General features: G+C 49.4%; 1 protein-coding gene across 2 annotated transcripts in view; it reads left to right on the top strand.

The window, feature by feature from the left end:
• The window catches only part of KIAA1614 (KIAA1614 ortholog), a 54462-nt gene that overhangs the window by 10386 nt on the left and 23312 nt on the right, over positions 1–20764 (top strand). For both annotated transcript variants that reach the window (XM_064276560.1, XM_064276559.1), the window contains 3 exons: positions 4939–5082; positions 12258–13819; positions 16662–16800. In XM_064276560.1, coding sequence (XP_064132630.1) covers positions 4939–5082; positions 12258–13819; positions 16662–16800 — 1845 coding nt within the window. The remainder of the gene's footprint in view (positions 1–4938; positions 5083–12257; positions 13820–16661; positions 16801–20764) is intronic.

The raw sequence follows: 20764 nt of genomic DNA, 5'->3' as shown, positions 1-20764 counted from the left end.
AAAAAGTGGGGAGAGGGGCTGAAATTCAAGACATAGAACCCCTGCCTCCCCTCCCCCCAGAAGTTGAGCAGGCCACTGCCCCCCAATCTGGGAGTGCCTTGGACACCTGCCTCCGCTTATGACCACCCAGGTCCCTCAGGCTGAGGCCAGGGAGTGGTGACCAAAGGGGCAGCTCACAGCCTCCCTCTGGAGCTCAGCAGGGACCCAGCCATGTTGCCCTCCTAAGAAAGAGGCCATTGTCTTAGGAAAGCTCTTTGCACCTCCACGCAGATCCTTTATAAAGGTGCTAAAGGAGGCAGGCCCTAACAGGGGCCATTCTTAAGGAAGGTCTGCTGAAAGACCCCTTGACACCCAGTCGATTCTATTGAGAACTGCCCCATAGGGTTTCCCAGGAGCAGCTGGTGGATTCGAACTGCCAACCTTTTGATTAGCAGTCTAGCTCTTAACCACTGCACCGCCAGGGCTGCTCTGCTGAGAGAGGGCCTGTTTATTGTCTTGGCATCAGCTTCCCTCTTACCAAACAGCCTCCTGCGACTCCCCGTTCTATGGTGACTCATTTTAGGGAAATTGTCTTTTCTATGGAGCTTTTTATTGTCAAAGGCTTTTGAAAGTCTAGAGCAAAACCACCTATCTCTCTCTAGCTACAGGATGGTTTATCACTTCCAATCACCCGATATGGTAATTAGGCACAGCTTCCATTTGCTGGGAGTCTCTGGGTGGTGTAAACGGTTAACCATAAAATTAGAGGTTTGAGTCCACCCAGAGGGGCCTCAGAAGAAAAACCTGTCAATCTACTTCTGAAAAAAATCAACTGTTAAAAACCCCATGGAGCACAGTTCTACTCTGACACAAACTGGGTTGCCGTGATGGCATTTGGTTTCGGTTCCCCTTGCAGACCACAAGGTGAACTTGGCAGGTAATTTTAGTTAATGTTCAGGGATTCTATCCTTCCCTTTGTAAGAGAGTTAACAAAAACAAATGATGATAAAAATAATATTAAAATGTATAGTGATAATAGTAATAATGAATGTTAACATTTATTGAATCCTACCAAATGGCCAGCTCAATGCTAAGCTCTTAGAGGGTATCAATCTCACTTATCTTTAAGGACAGCTGAGCCCTTATTTAGCAGATACAGAAACTGAGGCTTAACCCCTAAGTAACCTGTCCAGGATAGCACAGCTGGTAAGTGGCAGCTGAGGGGTTAGAACCTGGGTAGGCAGCCCCTGAAACACGCTTTTAACCACTGCTCTAGCCTTTCGTTGTCAGTGCCCTAGACTCCTCTGTGTAAGGCTCTTGGCAACCAAGCATAAAAGCAACTCAAAGACAAGGTCCCTGCCCTCATAAAAACACAATCCAGAATCAATTCTGGCATACCTTTTCCTTAAGTTCTCACAAGGGAAACTTCACATAGTTCTATCCTTGGTCATCAAAAAGCTTTATAATAAATAGAAATGAAACAAATGCTAAGCAAAAGGGTTTATATATTTGTTGTTGTTGTTAGGTGCTGTCAAGTCCATTTCAACTCATAATAATCCCATGTGACAGAGTAGAACTGCTCCATAGGGCTTTCTTGGCTATAATCTTCATGGGGGTAGAATGCCAGGTCTTTCTCTTGGGGAGCTGCTGGGTGGGCTCTGACAACCCTTTGGTCAGCAGCTGAGCACTTAACCACTGTAACACCAGGGCTCCTTTTTCATGTACGCTGTATGTCCCCCCCACCCCCACCCCTACCTGCTGCGTCCAGGAATCTGAGAAATGTCACATTGCTTTACATTCCAAAATGTATTCTTGACTCATGCACCTGAGATGGAAGGGTTAAACCCAGGCTTGCTGGCACTATTATTCTAATCCAGGATTATGATGGCTGCAGAGAGAGGCCACTCTGTCCCCTTGACCTCCCTGGCTAGTTGAGAAATGGTAGTTCTTCTGAGTAGGATCCTGACCTGCCTGGTGGTGAGAGCTTAGCCAGAGCTTAGCCCCTACGTCCTCCCACCAGGAAACTTGCTCAGATGGAGAGATCAGAGGGGGAGGGGACCACACACTGCCTTTTGTCCTTGTGCAGCAACTTCGGATGTGGCCGAGGAAAGGGCTACTCCCATGGAACTAGAGTTTACCCTCCAAATTCGCCCTTTGTAGGCTTTGCTGCTCCTTGAGGGATAAATGGCTTTGGTGTGAACCCCCCAAGGGAGAGGACCTCAGGACCCCTACTGTACTCTGGCACACGAGGCTGCATGGCCAAAGACCCAGACTCAGAGTAACAATGTGAATTCTCTCCCCTATCCAACTTCCACAGTTTACAGATGGGGAAACTAAAGCCCAAGGCAGAAAATCACCCAGTTGCCTTATCCCTGACCCTACCCCTGAGCAATGGGCCCCAGATGTGCAGACTTCTAAGAGAGTAGCAAAGGCTGTCTATCCTTAGGTGGAAAATTGCTTTTGCCTTGGCCTGGTCACTACTGCCTGTCCTAATGCTTCCAGAAGTTCCCAGGGGAATTGTCAGAGCTGGGCTCGTGGGTTACAGTCCATAGGGGGAAGGGTTGGCTCCAGGGCTATGTGCCCTTGGTAGAGGCCAGGGTCAGATCACTCTGGAGAGCCTCTCTCATGTGGAAGAATGTGAGCCTGCCTGCCTGTGGGGGCTGGGTGCTCCTCGGGTGGCTTCATTAGACCAATACAGGATGGTGTTGGTGGAAGGAAGTGGGCAGTTAGACTGGACAGGCTCAGCATTCCACAACAGTATACCTCCTCGCTCCCTGCCCCTTGGGACAGAGGCCACCTCCCTTCTCCAGGGAAGTCCTCTGCTCTGTTGCCCTGGGCTTCAATCTGTGAAGGTGCCTGACACTCTCCCCTCCTCTTAGTGTGTTACTGCACGGATGCCTCCAAGCCCCATAAAAGCCCTGATTTTCTAATCAGCAGAGAAAGCAGCTTTGTCTGCCAGGAACCGGATCAGGGCAGCTGATGAAAAAATATATATATATTAACAGCTCCAAGTGCAGAGAGCAGAATGGAAACAGCAAAGTTGGAAAATGGCCTAAAAACCAGGAGGCAAGGCCGACCCTGGCAGCATCTGGCCAGCTGCTTGGGGGCCCTCCTGCCTGCCCACCAGGTCTTGTGACAAATGCCATCTGACAGCCAGGGAGCCACAGCTGTCACCGGAAGGCTCAGAGCAAGCAGGCTGCCAGCCAGAGGCCCGCGGCTGCAGGGGTGGCTCTCCGAGCTGGCACCCTCATTATCTCTGCTGTTGAGCTGGAGCCCCAGCAGCACAGCTGCTCTCAGCAGTGTGCTGGAGGAGCTGCCTGCTTGGGAAGCTGTGCAGAGGGAGGCCTCTGCTGCCAAAGGAGGCTTCACAGGGTAGCAGGCCTGGGACTCTCTTCCACATCACAGCGGTAAAGCTCTCCTTGTTCCAAAGCCATGCCTGGGTCCTGCCAGGGTTCAGATGCACAGATGGTACCTTTATTCTAGCAGTTCTTTCTTTTCCTCTGGCTCCAAAGCAGGGTTAGGTGCAAATAATGAGCATAAACAACAACAACAAAAAACCATAGTCTGCCCGGAGTTTGGCCAAGGATGCCCCAAGGAGGCCTTCTCGCTGGAGGCCTCAGAGTTGTGCCATTTTCTGTTCATGTCTGTGTCATCCAGGAAACTATCTGCCCTGTTTCTTTTCTCTGGGTGCATATGGGATGAGTAAGGATGCATGTGGGGCTGGGTGGCTGCAGGTCTGAGAAGTAGGCCTGGCTCAGCCTCTACCCTCCCTAGTTCTCTTTCTGTGGACCCTCCCTGGTGAGGACAGCTCAGCACACATGACAGTGAGGACAGGGGCCATTTGCCTCTGCTGGGGGCAGCCACTGGAGCTACTGAAGTCACATCAAAGAGTGTGTCTGACCCCAGCCACAAACATCCTCAGCCTGCTGTGGGACCCAGGGCAGGAGCAGGAACGATGCCGGAGGCAGTAGGGCTGGCGGTCTTCTGCTCCGAGCTCTCAGTTGGTGTTCGACCTTGAGCCTTTGTGTGAATGTTCCTCCTGGCTCCACAGTACCCTCGTCTGTCAAGCAGAGCAGCACCTGCCCTCAGCAGCCTGGCTGGGGAGACAGCGCTCGGTGGAAAAAAAACATCTTGTCAGTGGGAGGCGGTGGGCTGCTGTGATTGCTGTGTCCACGCTGGCTATATTGTCACCTCTGGGAGACAGCTTAGAAAAAGAGCTGCTGTCACTTTCAGCAGGACCAGCCAGGGGAGGCAGCACATCTGGTGGTAGGTGGGGTGGAGGGCTGTTTAGGACCCTTATTATTATGAAAAACAAGCCATTTGCTGACTTTGTCTGGATTCAGCTCAATTTCTCTCAGCCCTGAGCCTGTGAGTCCTGAGCTGATGCCTGGCAGACTTCGATTGGGACTGAGGCAGAAAACACTAGGATTTATAAAAATGTCATTCCCTCAAAGGACCAGACCTGTGATGGGCAGAATCCTGATTCCTGAGTGTGGGGTGGGAGCTCAGGACAGTGCGCACGTGTATTTGAGTGGGTTGCCATGTGGGTGTGGAGAGAGACAGCAGAGAGAGAGGATGGTGCGTGTAAAGACCATCTGTCTGGGCACGGGCCCAGCCCAACACCCAGGTCCTCTCCTCCCTCTTCCTCCCAGATAGCTCCCACTGTGTGCTCAGGGAAGGAGCAATAGAATAATCTAGAGACTCCCCCACCCTTTTCTAGATCCTCCTGGGGTCTCTGTCTCCAGTCCCCGAGCAGATGTCCACCCCTGCCCAGAGCTGCTGGGGCACTTTCCAGGCCCTGGGCCCAGCTGGGCAGCCTGTGGGCGCTGGAGGAGGAAGGCTGCACATGCAGGGCTTTCTCTGGCACAGCCAGTGCTCAACGCTGGGAAAGCCCGCCTAATCCGTGTTATTTTCTTCTAATCCCTCCTCGCCCGCTCTGGCTTGCGTGCCACCCTGCAGAACCTCTGGTCCCAAGCCGGAGACTGGGCTGAGCCCCAGATGTGAGGAAGCCAAGCACCTGCTGCAGCATGCCCGCATGAAAGCCAGGACCCGGCCCCTCCGGGCCAGCCACGACATCGTGCCCACCATTGCCTCAGGCAGCCGGTGAGTGGGGCCAAGCCAGACGAGCCCGGGAGGACTGTGGCCAGGCAGCGTCAGGGGGAGAAGACGTGGGCTGTAGCCAAAATGCCGCTGTTCACACCTCCCTTTGTGGGATTTCCCCCCATGTCAGTCACCTGCTTTCATTCATTTAGCCAGTCAACACAGTATTACTGAGGGCCTACTGAGTGCCAGGCACTGAGCTGGACATTGAGATACGAAGATGGATGAAACATAATCTGAGCTCCCTGGGGGCTGTAGTAGAAGGAGGCTTGGTGGCACAATGGTTAAGTGTTTGGAGCATGAGGACATGCCAGGGTGCATGGCATGAAGGCTAGGAAGCTTGGCAGTGGCCGCCATGGAGGCCTCCAGGCCCTCCGAGCGATTTAAATGCCTCCTGTAATAGATCAGGAGCCACTGACAGATTTTAAGCAGGTGAATAGCATGATCACATTTGCTTTTCAGTAAAGCTGTTCTGGCTGCAGGGATGTGTTGGGCTATGAGGAGGCTGCTGCTGTGGTCCTGGTGAGGCATGATAAGGCCTGAGCCACGCAGGTAGGGACAAGGGGGAGGCTAGTGTGCAGACAAGCGATCCCCAAGAGCTGGAGGCAGCCAGGCTTAATGAGGCGTCAGAGAAGTGGTTAAGACCCTAGAACCGGACTACCCAAGTTTGAATTCTGGCTCTGACACTTAACTAGCTGTATGCCTTTGGCAGAGTCTCTGCACCTCAGTTTCCTCATCTGCAAAATGGGAATTACAGTCATGCCTGTCTTACAGGGTTGTGTTATATGAATACACATAAAGTGTTTAAAGCGGCATCAGGCACGTTGTTGTTAGGTGCTGTCAAGTCCATTTCAACCCATAGAGACCCCACATATTACAGAGTTGATCTGCCCCATAGGGTTTTCTTGGCTGTCATCTTTACAGAAGCAGGTTGCCAGGTCTTTCTCCGACAGAGCCGCTGGGTGGGTTTGAGCTGCCAACCTTTTACTTAGCAGCTGAGTGTTTACCCATTGGTGCCACCAGGGCTCTTTATCTGGCACAGAGTGAGCGCTATATGACTGTTAGCTCTTAGCATTAATACTTAACTTACTGGATGTGGGAAGCATGAGAAGAGGAGGCATCCAGAATGGAGCCCAGGGTTCTGACCTGGTGTCTTGATGTTTGCTGGAGCCTTAGCAGAGGGGCAAAGCCTAGGTGCAGGGTCAGGCTTCGAGAGGACATTTCCACTGTCCCCACAGAGCACCCACTGGAGATGCCCATAAGCAATTGGATACAGGAATGGTAGAGGAAGAGAGAGGTCAGAGCTGCAGATTTGATGATGTGGGAGCCAAAGGTGAGGGTGCTCTCATAAAGGATAAAGAGATGGGAAAAGAACAAGTTCAAGGACATACAGACCAGCACGTCACATATATGACTGCTCCTCTGAGTGACACTTCCTGTTCCCATCTTCACGCGTGTCCTGCGTATGGTATGCCCTATGGAACCACTCACATGTAGAGTTTTCCACCACACTGGAGCTGGCTCGCTGTCACATGCCTCGGCCTGAAACGAGGCTGACGGGCCATGCCAAATCACACCAGACCCCAGCAGGACCATCTCTTCACCTGACAAGGTCTGTGGCTTCACTGGCACAGTAGGCATGTTAGGTTTGCCTGTTTCCATCACCACGTGACAGTAGAGCGAGCGAGGATTCTTTGTAGGACGTGTTCTTTTTTCTTTATTATTGTTGTAAAATATATATATAACAGAACATTTGCCAGTTCAACATCTGTCAGGCGTACGATTTAGTGATGTCGATTACATTAATCATGTTGTGCAACCACCACGCATAGTCGCTGTCAGATTTCTCGTTGAAGCACATGTTCTCAGTGGTGGATGCTGGGCCTCCTCATTAGAGTCCGAGGACCTTTAAGGAACCACTGAGATAACTCCGTCATAGCAGAGACAAAGGTTGCCGCTGGGCAGCATCCCTTAGGAGAGGGGCCCAGGAGACCCTAAATCCTGTCAGAGGGTGCCAAGCAGACTACCCTTACTTTCATTTCTACATATTGTGCCTTGTCTCCCCCTCTGGCTAGAGGACATTCTTGGGAATGGACATGGCTTCTTGGAGGCATCCAAACTATTCTTCCCCACATATGTATATGAGGCCCAGAAGCCTCGGACTTCCAAGGAACTTTCCTGTTCTGTTTTGTGTAGGTACATTGGTCAGCTGGTTAGCCTCAAGGCAAGATTATCTGCAAAAGAGACTTCATTGTGTGAATGTACTCTTGGATCATTTCCTCTTCCCCAAATCACTGGAGCAGCTCACAAGAACCCCAAGCACTGCTTTAAAGTAGGCTCCCTTTTGCCAGGCTTCTGTTGTAGAAATGCTGTAAAAATGCAAGGTGACCCACTTTAGCAGCTGTTGTGTCCAGAAAAGAATTACTATGACTTGGCAGCCCTGGTGAATCCTCAGAGGGCATAGCTGAAAAATCAACGCCAGATGGTTTGCTGCAGATGCTTCTAAAGGACACGCTCTGTCAAATCACCCTGGAGGGCCATGCTGTGTTAACACGGCCATGCCACATAGGCCCCAGGCCTCAGACAGATGCAGCAGGCCCCACACCCAGCCCAGATGGATTGCTCCTTCTAAAGAACTGCTTGGTGAAAGATGATGGAAGAGCAGGGGCAGGCAGAGCAATCTCCAGAAGGCCTTCTTTAACCTAGGTCTAGCTGGAGGTAGCTGGGGAAAGCCTTAACAGATAGGGCTTTTCCGGGACATGAGAAGGTCGCTTAGCAGTAGCTGCATTTTCTAGAAGCAAATCGAAGTAGAAATTGAGCAGCACCTGGCAGCACAAGCTCCTGCCATTTCGGGACTAGGCACACCTAGGTTGGTGTCAACTTTGTTAGGCCATGTGTGGTTGTCCTCCATTTTGTGATTTTCCTATGTGTTATAAATCATGATCTCTGCCTGTGGTTAAAGAGGATTAGGGTGAAATGTAACACTCTCGCTCAGGTCACATCCCTGATCCAATGTAAAGGGAGTTTTCCTGGGGTGTGGTCTGCACCACCTTTTATCCTGCAAGAGATAAAAGGAAAGGGAAGCAAGCAAAGAGTTAGGGACTTCCTACCACCAAAAAAGAAGCACCAGGAGCAGAGTGCGTCCTTTGGACCCAGGGTTCCTGCATGGAGAAGCTCCTAGTCCAGGGGAAGACTGACAAGAAAGACCTGCCTCCACAGCCAGCAGAGAGAGAAAGCATTCCACTAGAGCTGATGCCCTGAATTTGGACTTACAGCTACTTTACTGTGAAGAAATAAATTTCTCTTCGTTAAGGCCATCCACTTGTAGTATTTCTGTTATAGCAGCACTAGACGACTAAGACAGAATTTGGTACCAAGAGAGTGGGGTGCTGCTGTAAAAGATACCTAAAATGTGGAAGCAGTTTTGAAACTGTGAATGGATAGAGGAGTGGCAGTGAATGAGGACCAGCAGCAGCAGAGAAGCGTCAGCTGCAGAGAAGTGGCAGCAGCAGAGAACCAGCAGCAGCAGAACCAGGAGGCCAGCACCAGATAGCGCTGGAGCCGACCCGCAGAGTGAGAGAGCTGAGTCCCTGTGCACAGGAGGCTTCCTTGCAGAGTGGGGTGCCTCCAGACACTTATCGGCGGAGCTACAGAGCTTTGGAACACTTGCCCCAGCAGGGCAGATGCAGGCATGAGGCCCGAATTGCCGAGGGGCCAAGAAACCAAGAAGCGGAAGCTGAAGAGACAAGGAACACAAGAAGTGGAGCTGCCTCAGTCTCAAAAAGTACAGCCACAACCTCTTGGTTTTCAAAGGGTGGAGCCATGACCTCTGGTGTTTCTAAGGGTGGAGTCACCACTCAGATGGACGAGGAGAATGCAGCAGCCTAAAGCTGAGGCAGCAAGAGTTCCGTCCCCGTGGGCCTGGAAGGCGGAGCTGAAGTCCAGCTGAGGGGCCTCCACTCAGTCTGGAGAGTGTGGCCAATACCCCGAGTCTGGAGGGGAGGGCCATTGTATAAATTGTCCTGGAGAACAGATTATTTTCAAAGCCTTGAGGGCTAATATAATGTGTTCTGCTGACTTGCTTGGTGCCTGTTATTCCTTCTTTTCTTCCAGTTTCTTCCATTTGTAATGAGATGTCTAGCTTGTGCCTGTTCTGCCATTGTACCTTTGGAAAGCAGATAACTTGTATTTTAGATTTCACAGAGGAAGAGGAGTTTTGGGATTTTGGACTTGATTTAAGACTTTACTATGATATGATGGGGCGAATGTGTCATACATGTAGCAAGACATGAATTTTTTGAGGGCCAAAGGATGGAGTGTAACGGATTGAATTGTGTCCCCCCAAAATATGTGTCAACTTGGTAGGCCATGTGTGGTTGTCCTCCATTTTGTGATTTTCCTATGTGTTATAAATCATGATCTCTGCCTGTGGTTAAAGAGGAAGAGAAAGGCTTCCCCTAGAGCTGAAGCCCTGAATTTGGACTTTTAGCCTACTTTACTGTGAAGAAATAAATTTTTCTTAGTTAAAGCCATCTATTTGTAGAACTTCTGTTAATGCAGCACTAGATGACTAAGACAGTGTTCCTAGTCCCAAGAGGGCAGAGCACAGCTACAAGATGGAGGGGTAACATCTGCAAGAGTGATACCTAAGTGCTATTGTCCTGTGAAAGATAATGGGTATGTTAAGACTCTGTAGAGCTTGCATATCTCGCATGGATTATGTGGTTAGGACTGCATTCTTGTAGAAAGTGGGATTCTAGAAAGAGGGCTCCTCATGAAGGCCGTACAATTCCAGGACTACTGCAGAGGTTCTGAGCTCAGACTAAAATGCTTTCCAAAAGGAATGATTGCTAAGGTGTCTGCTGTGGCCCCATCTTGATGAGCTTGGCAGGAATGTGGTCTGCTTGCTGCTTAAGTGCCTATTCACTCTGCACTTGTTGCCAAAGTCCTCACCCTCTCTTTAGGCATTGTTCCCAGCACGGCTGGTGGGCGCCTCTGGGTTTGAATAATTGGGTTGAAGACACCTTATATGATTAAGCTCTCCTTCATTTCACCTTTTAAAACAAAAATTGTATTTCAATCTTTTAAGTGAATTTTAGGGATGCTTCAGTTCACCATGTTGTATGTAAAAGTTCTGGTCAGTGAGGTAGCTAATGGGACCTGGACCCCCTTATTAGGTTAAGAATGTCCTGCCCTTAAAGCTGGGCTGTTTTCTTTTTTTCTCCAGAACATGCCAACCCACATCCTGTGAGCAGAGCAGGGTATCACCCTCTGGGGCCTGCATAGGGATTGTTGTGTCTAAGGGGATGTACCTAAACTCCAAGTGGCATTTTCTGGGCAGGGTTGGCCTGGTTAGCGTGGGTGTCTTGCCTGGGAGGTGAGGGCAGAGCTTCTGCTCATTGGAGTCCTGTTTCTGTGGAGTGAGGTGACGCTGTGTCTCTGGCTAGACTTTCCTTTCCTTGGGCTATCGGAGGGGCCAGAGTGCTTCTGGAAGGCTGATCCATGGACTCCACATACACAGTGATCCTATAGCATACTGATGGTCCCACAAAACCTTCCTCAGGCCCTGTAGGGCTAAAACAGATACAAGTGCAGGTGGGAGCCCAGAACCCTCATGTGGTTTCTCAGGGTCAGAGTGTTGAACTCCAGTGCTTCCCAACAGAAACCAGCCAAGGATAACTGTCACCACCACAGTTACAGAGAATCCCCCTCCCCCGACCGTGTGGACGCAAACAGTGAGACCCTGCACCATCTTCACCACCTTGCTGATCCCACTACCGTTCACGCCTCTCAACTACAAACCCCCCTCTGAACGCAGGGCCACATTGCGGCTTCCATGGGCCCTAGGTACTCTAGCCTTCATGGGTCCCTTTCTCCATAAAAAATTAAAAATTACATTTCTATGACTATGTTGGTTTAAAGATGAATATATATTATAATGTATACAATATTATATATAATATATATTATAATTATATGTTATTTTAGTATATATTTATTATATAGTTAATATATATTATATATTAGGATATTTTACTTGACTTAAAGTTTATTTTCTTCTGATTAAAAAAAAAAATTAAAATCTTTTCATGGATTCCTGTAAGTACTGGGGCTTTGCAGGTAGCTACTGCAATAGATATGCAGGTCTGCCTGAATGTGAGTTGCAGAAAACAGGATGACTGACACTAAACTCTTCAGTATTCCTCAAGGCAGCCCTTTTAAGCACAAGATAAGCCTAAGTCCCAAAGCAGATGAATTCACTGGTTTACCAGTAGTCCTTTTTTAAAAAAAATTCCTCCTGGAGCAGTGTTTATTGGGGAAAACCACTGGAGTCCTGACTAGGAGCAGGTATGCAGGTCCCCACTGCCCGTTGCGTTCCAGGGCAGCGTAAACATCTCATAAACATCCAGTGTCACACTCCAGCAGAGCCCTCAGTGCTTGAATGGATGCACTTGGTTGTTGCTGAGAATATACACAGCAAAACATACACCAATTCGACTGTTTCTACATGCACAGTTCAGTGACAGTGATCACATTCTTTGAGTTGTGCAACCATTCTCACCCTCCTTTTCTAAGTTGTTCTTCCCCCCTTAACATAAACTCACTGCCCCCTTAAGGTTCCTATCTGATCTTTCAAGTGGCTGTTGTCACTTTGATCCCATACAGATAGTTCTTAAAAGAGCGTAATTCTCAAGGCAGACAGAACCCTGGTAGCACAGTGGTTAAGAGCTCAGCTACTAACTAAAAGACCGGCAGTTCCATCCACCAGCTGCTCCTTGGAAATCCTATGGGGCAGTTCGCTGTGGGAGTTCTCCTTTGTCTGTGGGGTCACTATGAGTCACAACCGACCTGAGGTTTTTTTTAATAACGAACCAGGGCACTTTTAAGCTGCATGATACAGAAGCCCTCACAGGAGGGGTAGGAGATAAGGCAGGGCGACAGGGCAGGACCTTTGTAGGGAAGGCAGTGTTGATTTTGGCTAGTGCTGCACCTTAAGACCATGATGGGCTTGTGAACGACTCTGTTTTGCTGCCTGACTCCCAGGAACCCGAATTGGGGTATCTTTGTGGGTTGTAGTGACTAAAGAGCACTGGGAGACCACACCCCAGGGTAAAGGGGTGCGGCTGGTGTGGGGGTCTCCTATCTTCTGCCTGTGATCTCTCTTCTGTCTTCATCAGAGACCACCGGAGAAGCCCAGCCTTGGACCCGAGGGTGACCTTTCCCTCCCGAGACAGCCCCCAGAACGGGAACCTGAGTGACTCCTCCAGCGGGGAGTCTAGCAGTGGGCTGTGGCCGAAGCAGAGTGCCTCCCCATCGTCCCACGTTCGCTTTGAGGATGAGTCTGCCGGCGACGTCGAATCCCGGTACCTGGAACGACAGCAGCAGCGCCAGCGCCAGGTGCTGAACTCGGTGTTGCAGGCAGTGGACCAGGGCCCTCTGCGCTCCAAGCCAGACCTCACCAACTACGTCAACGGGGGCGAAAGGCGCAGGGACGCTGGGGAAGGGGCACTCCATAGGCTTGCAGGCGGGCTGCACCGCTGGGGCTTGCCGCCGCCGCCCCTGCCTCCTCCGAACAGCGAGAGGAAATGCCGAGCCTGTGGCAACTGTATCGAACAGCAACGCCCTATGGAGGGGAGGGCGCCCCCAAACCCAAGGATCCTCCAGGAAATTGAAGCTGCCTGTGGGGTGGAAGGGGTGCTGGCCGAGTCCCATAGCTCTAGGGGCCTGAGCTCCCCAGTCAGGTTCCTCTTTGCTGAGCCGGGGCTCCACGCGGAATGGATCCGGGAAACGCACATCGGAGACACTGTGCGCCCGGAGGAGGTGGACTCAGCCCTGGACAGCACTGACACCTCCCACAGCTGCAGGACCGTCGGTGAAGAGCTTGGGATCTCTCAGCCCAGCAGGACGCGAGGCCGAACGCGGGCCTCCAGGCCTAGAGAGGGCCACAGGTTGTCCAGGAAGATGGAACTGCCCAGGGGCCCTGAGGCCCAGCGTCGCCTGCCTGATGTTGACCATGTGGAGGTTGGAGATGAGGGGAAAGAAGGCAGAGGACACACGCCGGCAGGAACTCTGTGTTCCAGAGAAGATGCTGTCCCTAAGCCTCCTGCCCTGGAATCGAAGAGGGCTTCCCTAGGGCCCCAGTGGCAACATGGACCTGGGCTGGGAAATCCCGGGGCTCACCTGGCAGACTCCCCACCTCCATGCAGGACAGCCTATGCCACCACCTCATCCATGAATTTTCAGCTGTCAGGGCCAGGCAGACAAGCCCAGGTTATAGAAAGCCATGAGTCTCTGGAAACTGCCTCCAGTTTCTCTCTGGAACAGAGCCATGCAGAGCCCTCTGCCCCCCACCAAGCGCAGCAGCCAGTGGCTTCCCTCTCCTCAGAAGGTCGGGTGCCAACCCCTCCCTCTTCAAGAAAAACAGCCTCCTCACCTATGCCTCACAGGAAGGCAGCCCTGGCTGGGTCTCGCAGGGCGGGTGACCACGGAGACCCAGGGGACACTTCCCTGCCTTCTTCAAGAAGTGTGGTTCCCAGGACCTGTGAGCGCATGCCCCCACAGATCCAGTCCCGCAGCCCCCAAGTAAGGCGCCCACTGCTGGCACTGTCCACCAACAACTGCAACAACGGCGAGCCTCCGGGGCTGCAGGAGCCCTGGGGAGAAGCCACTCCTGAGGGCAGGGTGGAGAGGGGCCCCTGCAGCCAGGAGGCAGAGCCACCGCCGGAGAACAGTAGAGAAGGTAAGGGGGTGCCATTGGTTCGTGCCCAGGTGGAGTAGGTGGCCCAGGTGGAGCAGATGGCCCAGGCTGGTCTGTGGTACACCAGGGTTTCAGAGTCTTCATCTCCTTCCTTTTTTATTTTTGATGGATATATACACAGCAAAACCTGCTTCCATTCCAGTTTCTAGACATAATGATCAGTGACATTGGTCACTTCCTTTCCTTTTAATAGTCAAATAGTATAGGCTACACACCACTCCAACAGCCTCTTGGAGCTTCTCAGAGCAGCATATGGCATGGGGGGAGCTGGTGGGGCCTGTGGGCTGGATGCAGAATTCAACATCAGCCTGGTGGCAGAACCTTGGGGAGGTGGTGATGGTGTCCTCTTAACCCATAACTTGAGGCCATCGAGTCGATTCCGACTCATAGCGACCCTACAGGACAGAGTAGAACTGCCCCATAGGGTTTCCAAGGAGTGGCTGGTGGATTCGAACTGCCAACCTTTTGGTTAGCAGCCAAATGGTTAACCACTGTGCCACCAGGGCTCCGTACTGCTTACCAGATCATCTGTAGTGAATAATTTCACATTCTTTCACCACATCAAAGATTCTGCTTCTAGGCATGGCTGGCATCTCTCTCTCTCCGAACCCCAATCGCCTTTCTACAGAATCAAAGCCTCTTTTCAAATTTACAATCCCTGAGAGGGATGGATGGCCCAGTAACAAGGTAAGCACAGGCTTACTTGTTCTTACTTCCTAATTTTTAAGTGAACAATTTCACATGGTTTTTTTTTTTTTTTACAACATCGGAGAAGTAAGCACAAGTAAGCCTGTGCTTACCTTGCTTATTGAGTAATCCCCCCATGCCTGTTAATGCTGGGAACCCTGAGGCGTGCGAAGAAGCTCTGCGCTTCATGGCTGCTGGAGGTCTGGGCTTTTAGGAAATTTTACTCTCAGCAGAGCAGTAAGGGGCAGCAGCTTTAGGATTTGTTACCTGCTTTAGAGCAGTAAATGGCCACTAACCACATGGGCAGGCCCTTCCAACATCTTCATTTCATTCAACATTGATTGAGCACCTATTACATGCCAGGTGCTGTTCTAGGCACTGTGGGGAATGCATGGGTGAATTAATCAGCAAGTGTTCTTGCCCTTGAGACCTCCTGTGACCAGGCAGATACTCTATCCGGAGGGCATAGTGGCCAGCGGTCAGAGCTTCTACAAGGTGTGCTGGGCTTGCCCTCTGGTGCCTGAGTCCTCCCCCAGCCCAGACCCCATAGGTCTCTGCAGGCCAGGCTGCTGAAGGGTGTAGGGTAGCACCTCTTTGCCCTTGGAAAGAGTCCTCAGATTGTGGACAAATCCTGGGCATCAGCAGCCTTAGGGTACCCAATGCTGTGATCTGAGGTGACCAACTTAGCCCCTCACTTTTAGGTTAATATAACCAGATGACAGGCCTGCCCAACACACTTGCCGTAATGCATCTGCAGCTCTGGCAACCCTGGGGCTGGGCTGGATTGAGGGGGATTGAGGGCTTGGAAACAGCAGAGGAACAGGAGCAGAGAGATGATGGCCATAATGATTTATGAAGATGCAGATGCCACCCCTGGCTTTGCTGGCCGCCCACTGCACCCCACACAGAGACACACTTTCCTTTCCCTCTCCCTCCTTTACTCACACTCACTGTGAAAAAACACCTCACCCTGAGGGCCCTCCCACCACATGCCAAGTTGTGGTTTCCGTCTGGGGGTGGGCTCTCGGCTGGCTGCTGGCTTGCCCTTAACCACTTCCTGCAGCTCGCCTACTCTGAGATGGGATGACCTTTCTGGGCAGGCCAGACCTTCACCTCCTCCAGGCCTGGAGTCTGCTCTATAAAAAAAAAAATTTTTTTTTTTTTTTTTTAGGTGTTGATTAAGGAGGTAGGTGGCCACTCTCTTCCCAGGCTTAGGGCAAGGCTTCTCCTCTCATTAGCTATGAGATCTGGCGAGGCCACTTAATAACAATAGAACTTATTTCATAGGAATAAATGGAATAATCTCTGTATCACCAGCACGTAATAGATGCTACAGAACAGTGGCTATTTTTAAAGCAGTTAGAAATTCCAACCAACAAGGTTGTGTTTTTGTTCTAAGAATATAGACTTTTGCTCTCAACTAGAGAGACCTTGAAGCTCTGGTGACACGGTGGTTAAGAGTTCAGTTGCTAACCAAAAGGTCGGCAGTTCCAATCCACCAGCCACTCATTTGAAACCCAATGGGGCAGTTCTACGGTGTCCTATAGGGTCACTATGAGTCAGGATCAGCTTGATAGCAATGGGTTTGGTTTAATTTTTTGTAGGGAGCGCTTGTGGCCCAACAGACAGGTTGGTGGTTTGAACCCACCCAGTGGCTCCAAGGGAGAAAGACCTGACAATCTGCTTCTGTAAAGATTATGGCCTAGAAAACCCTATGGGACAGTTCAACTCTGTCACATGAGGTCTCTATGAGTCGAAATGGACTCCACAGCACCCAACGATAACAATATGTCCCTTGATAGAGAAGGGATGTGACTTATGACATTCATTCCACATTCATTTACTAATCATCTACCATGTACCAGGCTCTGTGCTGGGCGATGGGTTTACCATGTAGAGGGCTCCTAACACCTGACACTAAGGGAGGGGCCCTGTTCACCTTAGAGGTCTTCGTTCCTGCCTCCACCCCTTGCTTCCTGGTGGATGTCTCACCACAGCTCTCACTGCTTTTGGGGGCTCTGGCCTCTCTCCCACTTCCTCTTGATCTCCTGCCTCGGTTCTTGGGAATGCCTCTCCCCCAACCATGCCTGTGGGCCTGGGTCAGGTCAACACAGGAGCAATACTGTGGTTGTTGCAGGAGGACTTCAGGGCTTTCCTGGCCCAGCAGCCATTGGCACCATCAGCTCCACAGGTACCACCCTCTCCCTGGCCTTGGAGGAGCCAGACGAAGGCCCGCAGAGGACAGAGCCAAGGTCTGGAGGGCGTGTGCCGTCAGGGTGAGTGACAGGAGTCAGAGTGCTGGTCGGGGAGTGGGGAAAAGGGGCACTGGGTGGGGAAAGATGCCCCCTAGGGGAGTCTTATGACTGGCCCCATTACCCCCAAATCTTTGGAGGGTTCCTAGACTTATGTCTGAGCCTGGCACCCCAATACTGCTTTCCCAATCATTTTTAGTCTAATGTACTTGATTATTCATTCACTGAGCATTCGTTGAACAGCCTCCAGCTCTAGGCACTGTACTGTGCCATGGGGGACAGCTGACTAGCAGTTCTAGGCCCTAAGTGCCCTCAAAATGGGGTTGCCTGCCTGAGAGGGCTAGCTCCTGACTCTAGGCTTTCCTCCCAGCATTCACATTTCCACTGTCTCCTTCAGCTTTGAGGGTCTGAGTCCTTGCCCTGGAACCCCTTTGGCTTGACCTCAAAGCTTTAGTGAGCCCAGTGCTCTGGGCAGGGCCTTCTCCTCTCCATATACACACCATCCCTGGTGACCCCACAGAGCCCTGGGCTTCACATGCCACTGAGAGCCATGTCTCCCAGGGCTCCAGATTCACCCTGAGATTCCTTGACATCTCCACTAGGATGTCCAATTGTTATTAGGTGCTTTGTTGTTTGGTACTGTCAAGTTGATTTTCAACTCATAGCAACCCCATGTGGCAGGATAGAACTGCCCCCAAAGTGTTCCTAGGCTGTGATCTTTATGGACCACACATGTCTGTCAGTTTGTTGCACTGTGGTGGCTTGCATATTGCTGTGATGCTAAAAGCTATGCCACTGGTATTTCAAATACCAGCAGAGTTAACCTTGGTGGGCAAGTTTCAGCTGAGCTTCCAGACTAAGAAAGACTTGAAAGAAGGACCTGGCAGTCTACTTCTGAAAAAATTAGCCAGTGAAAACCTTATGAATAGCAGTGGAACATTGTCTGATATAGTGCAGAAAGAGGAGCCCCTCAGGTTGGAAGATACTCAAAATATGACTGGGGAAGAGCTATCACCTCAAAGTAGAGTTGACCTTAATGAGGTGGATGGAGTCAAGCTTTCAGGACCTTCATTTGCTGATGTGGCATGACTCCAAATGAGAAGAAACAGCTGCAAACATCCATTAATAATTGGAACATGGAATGTACGAAGTATGAGCCTAGGAAAATTGGAATTCATCAGGAATTAAATGAACACATAAACACTGATGTCCTAGGCATTAAAAAAAAAACAACCCATTGCTGTCCAGTTGATTCTGACTCACAGTGGCCCTATAGGACAGAGCAGAACTGCCCCATAGAGTTTCCAAGGAGTGGCTGGTGGATTCAAACTGCTGACCTTTTTGGTTAGCAGCAGAGCTCTTAACCACTGCACTACCAGGGCTCCATCCTAGGTATTAGTGAGCTGCAATGAACTGGTATTGGCCATTTTGAATGGGACAATCATATGGTATACTATGCCAGGAATGACAAATTGAAGAAGGAAATGGCATTGCATTCATCATCAAAAAGAACATTTCAAGATCTATCCTGAAGTACAGCACTGTCAGTGATAGGATAATACCCATATGCCTGCAAGGAAGACCAGTTAATTCGACTATTATTCAAATTTACACACCAACCACTAATGCCAAAGATGAGAAAACTGAAGATTTTTATCAGCTTCTGCATCTGAAATTGATCAAACATGCAATTGAGATGTATTGATAATTACTGGTGATTGGAATGTTGTAGTTGAAGGAACAGTAATTGGAAAATGTGGCCTTAGTGATAGAAACAATGTTGAAGATCACATAATAGAGTTTTGCAAGACCAATAACTTCTTCATTGTAAATGCCTTGTCACCAACATAAATGGCAACTATACACATGAACCTCACCAGGTGGAATACACAGGAATTAAATTGACTACATCTCTGGAAAGAGATGATGGAAAAGCTCAATATCATCAGTCAGAACAAGGCCAAGGACCAATTTCAGAACAGACCATCAATTGCTCATATGCAAGTTCAAGTCGAAGCTGAAGATTATTAGAACAAGTCCACGATAAGCCAAAGTATGACCTTGAGTGTATTCCTCCTGAATTGAGAGACCACCTCAAGAATAGATTTGATGCATTGAACATTAATGACTGAAGACCAGACGAGTTGTGGAATGACATCAGGGACATCATACATAAGAAAGCAAGAGGTCATTAAAAGACAGGAAAGAAAGAAGAGACTGGAATGGAGGTCAGAAGAGACTCTGAAATGTACTCTTGAGCATCAAGTAGCTAACGGGAAAGGAAGAAATGATGAAATAAAAGAACTGAACAGAAGATTTCAAAGGGTGGCTCGAGAAGACAAAGTAAAGTATTATAATGAAAAGTGCAAAGACCTAGAGTTAGAAAACCAAAAAGGAAGAAATGCTCGGCTGAAAGAGCTGAATAAAAAATTCAAGCCCCAAGTTGCAATATTGAAGGATTCTACGGGCAAAATATTGAACAATGCAGGAAGTATCAAAAGTAGATGGAAAGAATACACAGAGTCAATGAACCAAAAAAGCTGGTCAACATACAGTCATTTCAGGAGGTAGCATATCATCAAGAACCACTGGTACTGAAGGTACTGAAGGAAGAAGTCCAAGCTGCACTGAAGGTACTGGCAATCAACAAGGCTCCAGGAATTGATGGAACACCAACTGAGATGTTCAACAAAGGAATGCAACATTGGAAGTGCTCACTCATTTTTTGAAAGACAGCTACCTGGCCAGAAATTTCTATGTCAAGGAATTTGGAAGACAGCTACCTGGCCAGCAAGAGATCATATTTGTGCCCAGTCCAAAGTAAGGTGATCCAATTGAATGCAGAAATTATTGAACAATATCACTAATATCACATACAAGTAAAATCTTGCTGAAGATCATTCAAAAGTGGTTACAGCAGTACATTAACAGGGAACTGCCAGAAATTCAAGCAGATCCAGAAGAGGATGTGGAACAAGGGATAACATTACTGATATCAGGTGGATCTTGGCTGAAAGCAGAGAATACCAGAAAGATGTTTACCTGTGTTTTATTGACTATGCAAAGACATTTGACTATGTGGATCATAACAAATTATGGACAATGTTATGAAGGATGGGAATTTCAAAACACTTAATTGTGCTCATGAGGAACCTGTACACTGATCAAGAGCCTGTTGTTCAAAGAGAACAAGCGGATGTGCTCCGTGGTTTAAAATCAGGAAAGGTGTGCGAAAGGGTCGTATGCTTTCACTATACTTAATCAATCTGTATGTTGTACAAATAATCTGAGAAGCTGGACTATATGAAGAATGAGGCAAAAGGATTGAAGGAAGTCTCATTAACAACCTGCGATACGCAGATGACACAACCTTGCTTGCTGAAAGTGAAGAGGACTTGAAGGACTTATTGATGAAGATCAAAGAATATAGCCTTCAGTATGGGTTATACCTTAACGTAAAACAAAAACCCTCACAACTGGACCAATAAGCAACATCATGATAAACTGAGAAAAGATTGAAGTTGTTAAGGATTTCCTTGAGTGTATTCCAAGTAGGTATTTTCTTGGATGCACAATTAACACCCACGGAAGCAGCAGTCAAGAAATCAAACGACTTGTTGCATTGGACAAATCTGCTGCAAGTGTTAAAAAGCAAAGGTGTCACTTTAAGGACTAAGGTGTGCCTGACCCAAGCCTAAGTGTTTTCAGTCGCCTCATATGCATGCAAAAGCTGGACAATGAATAAAGAAGAACTGATCCTTTGAATTGTGGTGTCGGCAAAGAGTATTGCATATGCCATGGACTGCTAGAAGAATGAACAAATCTGTCTTGGAACAAGTACAGCCAGAATGCTCCTTAGAAGCAAGGATGGCAAGACTTTGTCTCACATATTTTGGATGTGTTATCAGGAGGGACCAGTCCCTGGAAAAGGACATCATGCTTGGGAAAGTGGAAAGTCAGTGAAAAAGAGGAAGACCCTCAAGGAGAT

The sequence above is a fragment of the Loxodonta africana genome, chromosome 25 (assembly GCF_030014295.1).
Source record: "Loxodonta africana isolate mLoxAfr1 chromosome 25, mLoxAfr1.hap2, whole genome shotgun sequence".
NCBI lineage: Eukaryota > Metazoa > Chordata > Mammalia > Proboscidea > Elephantidae > Loxodonta > Loxodonta africana.
Note: the sequence above shows the minus strand (reverse complement) of the source record. Positions and strands in the feature narration are given on the sequence as shown.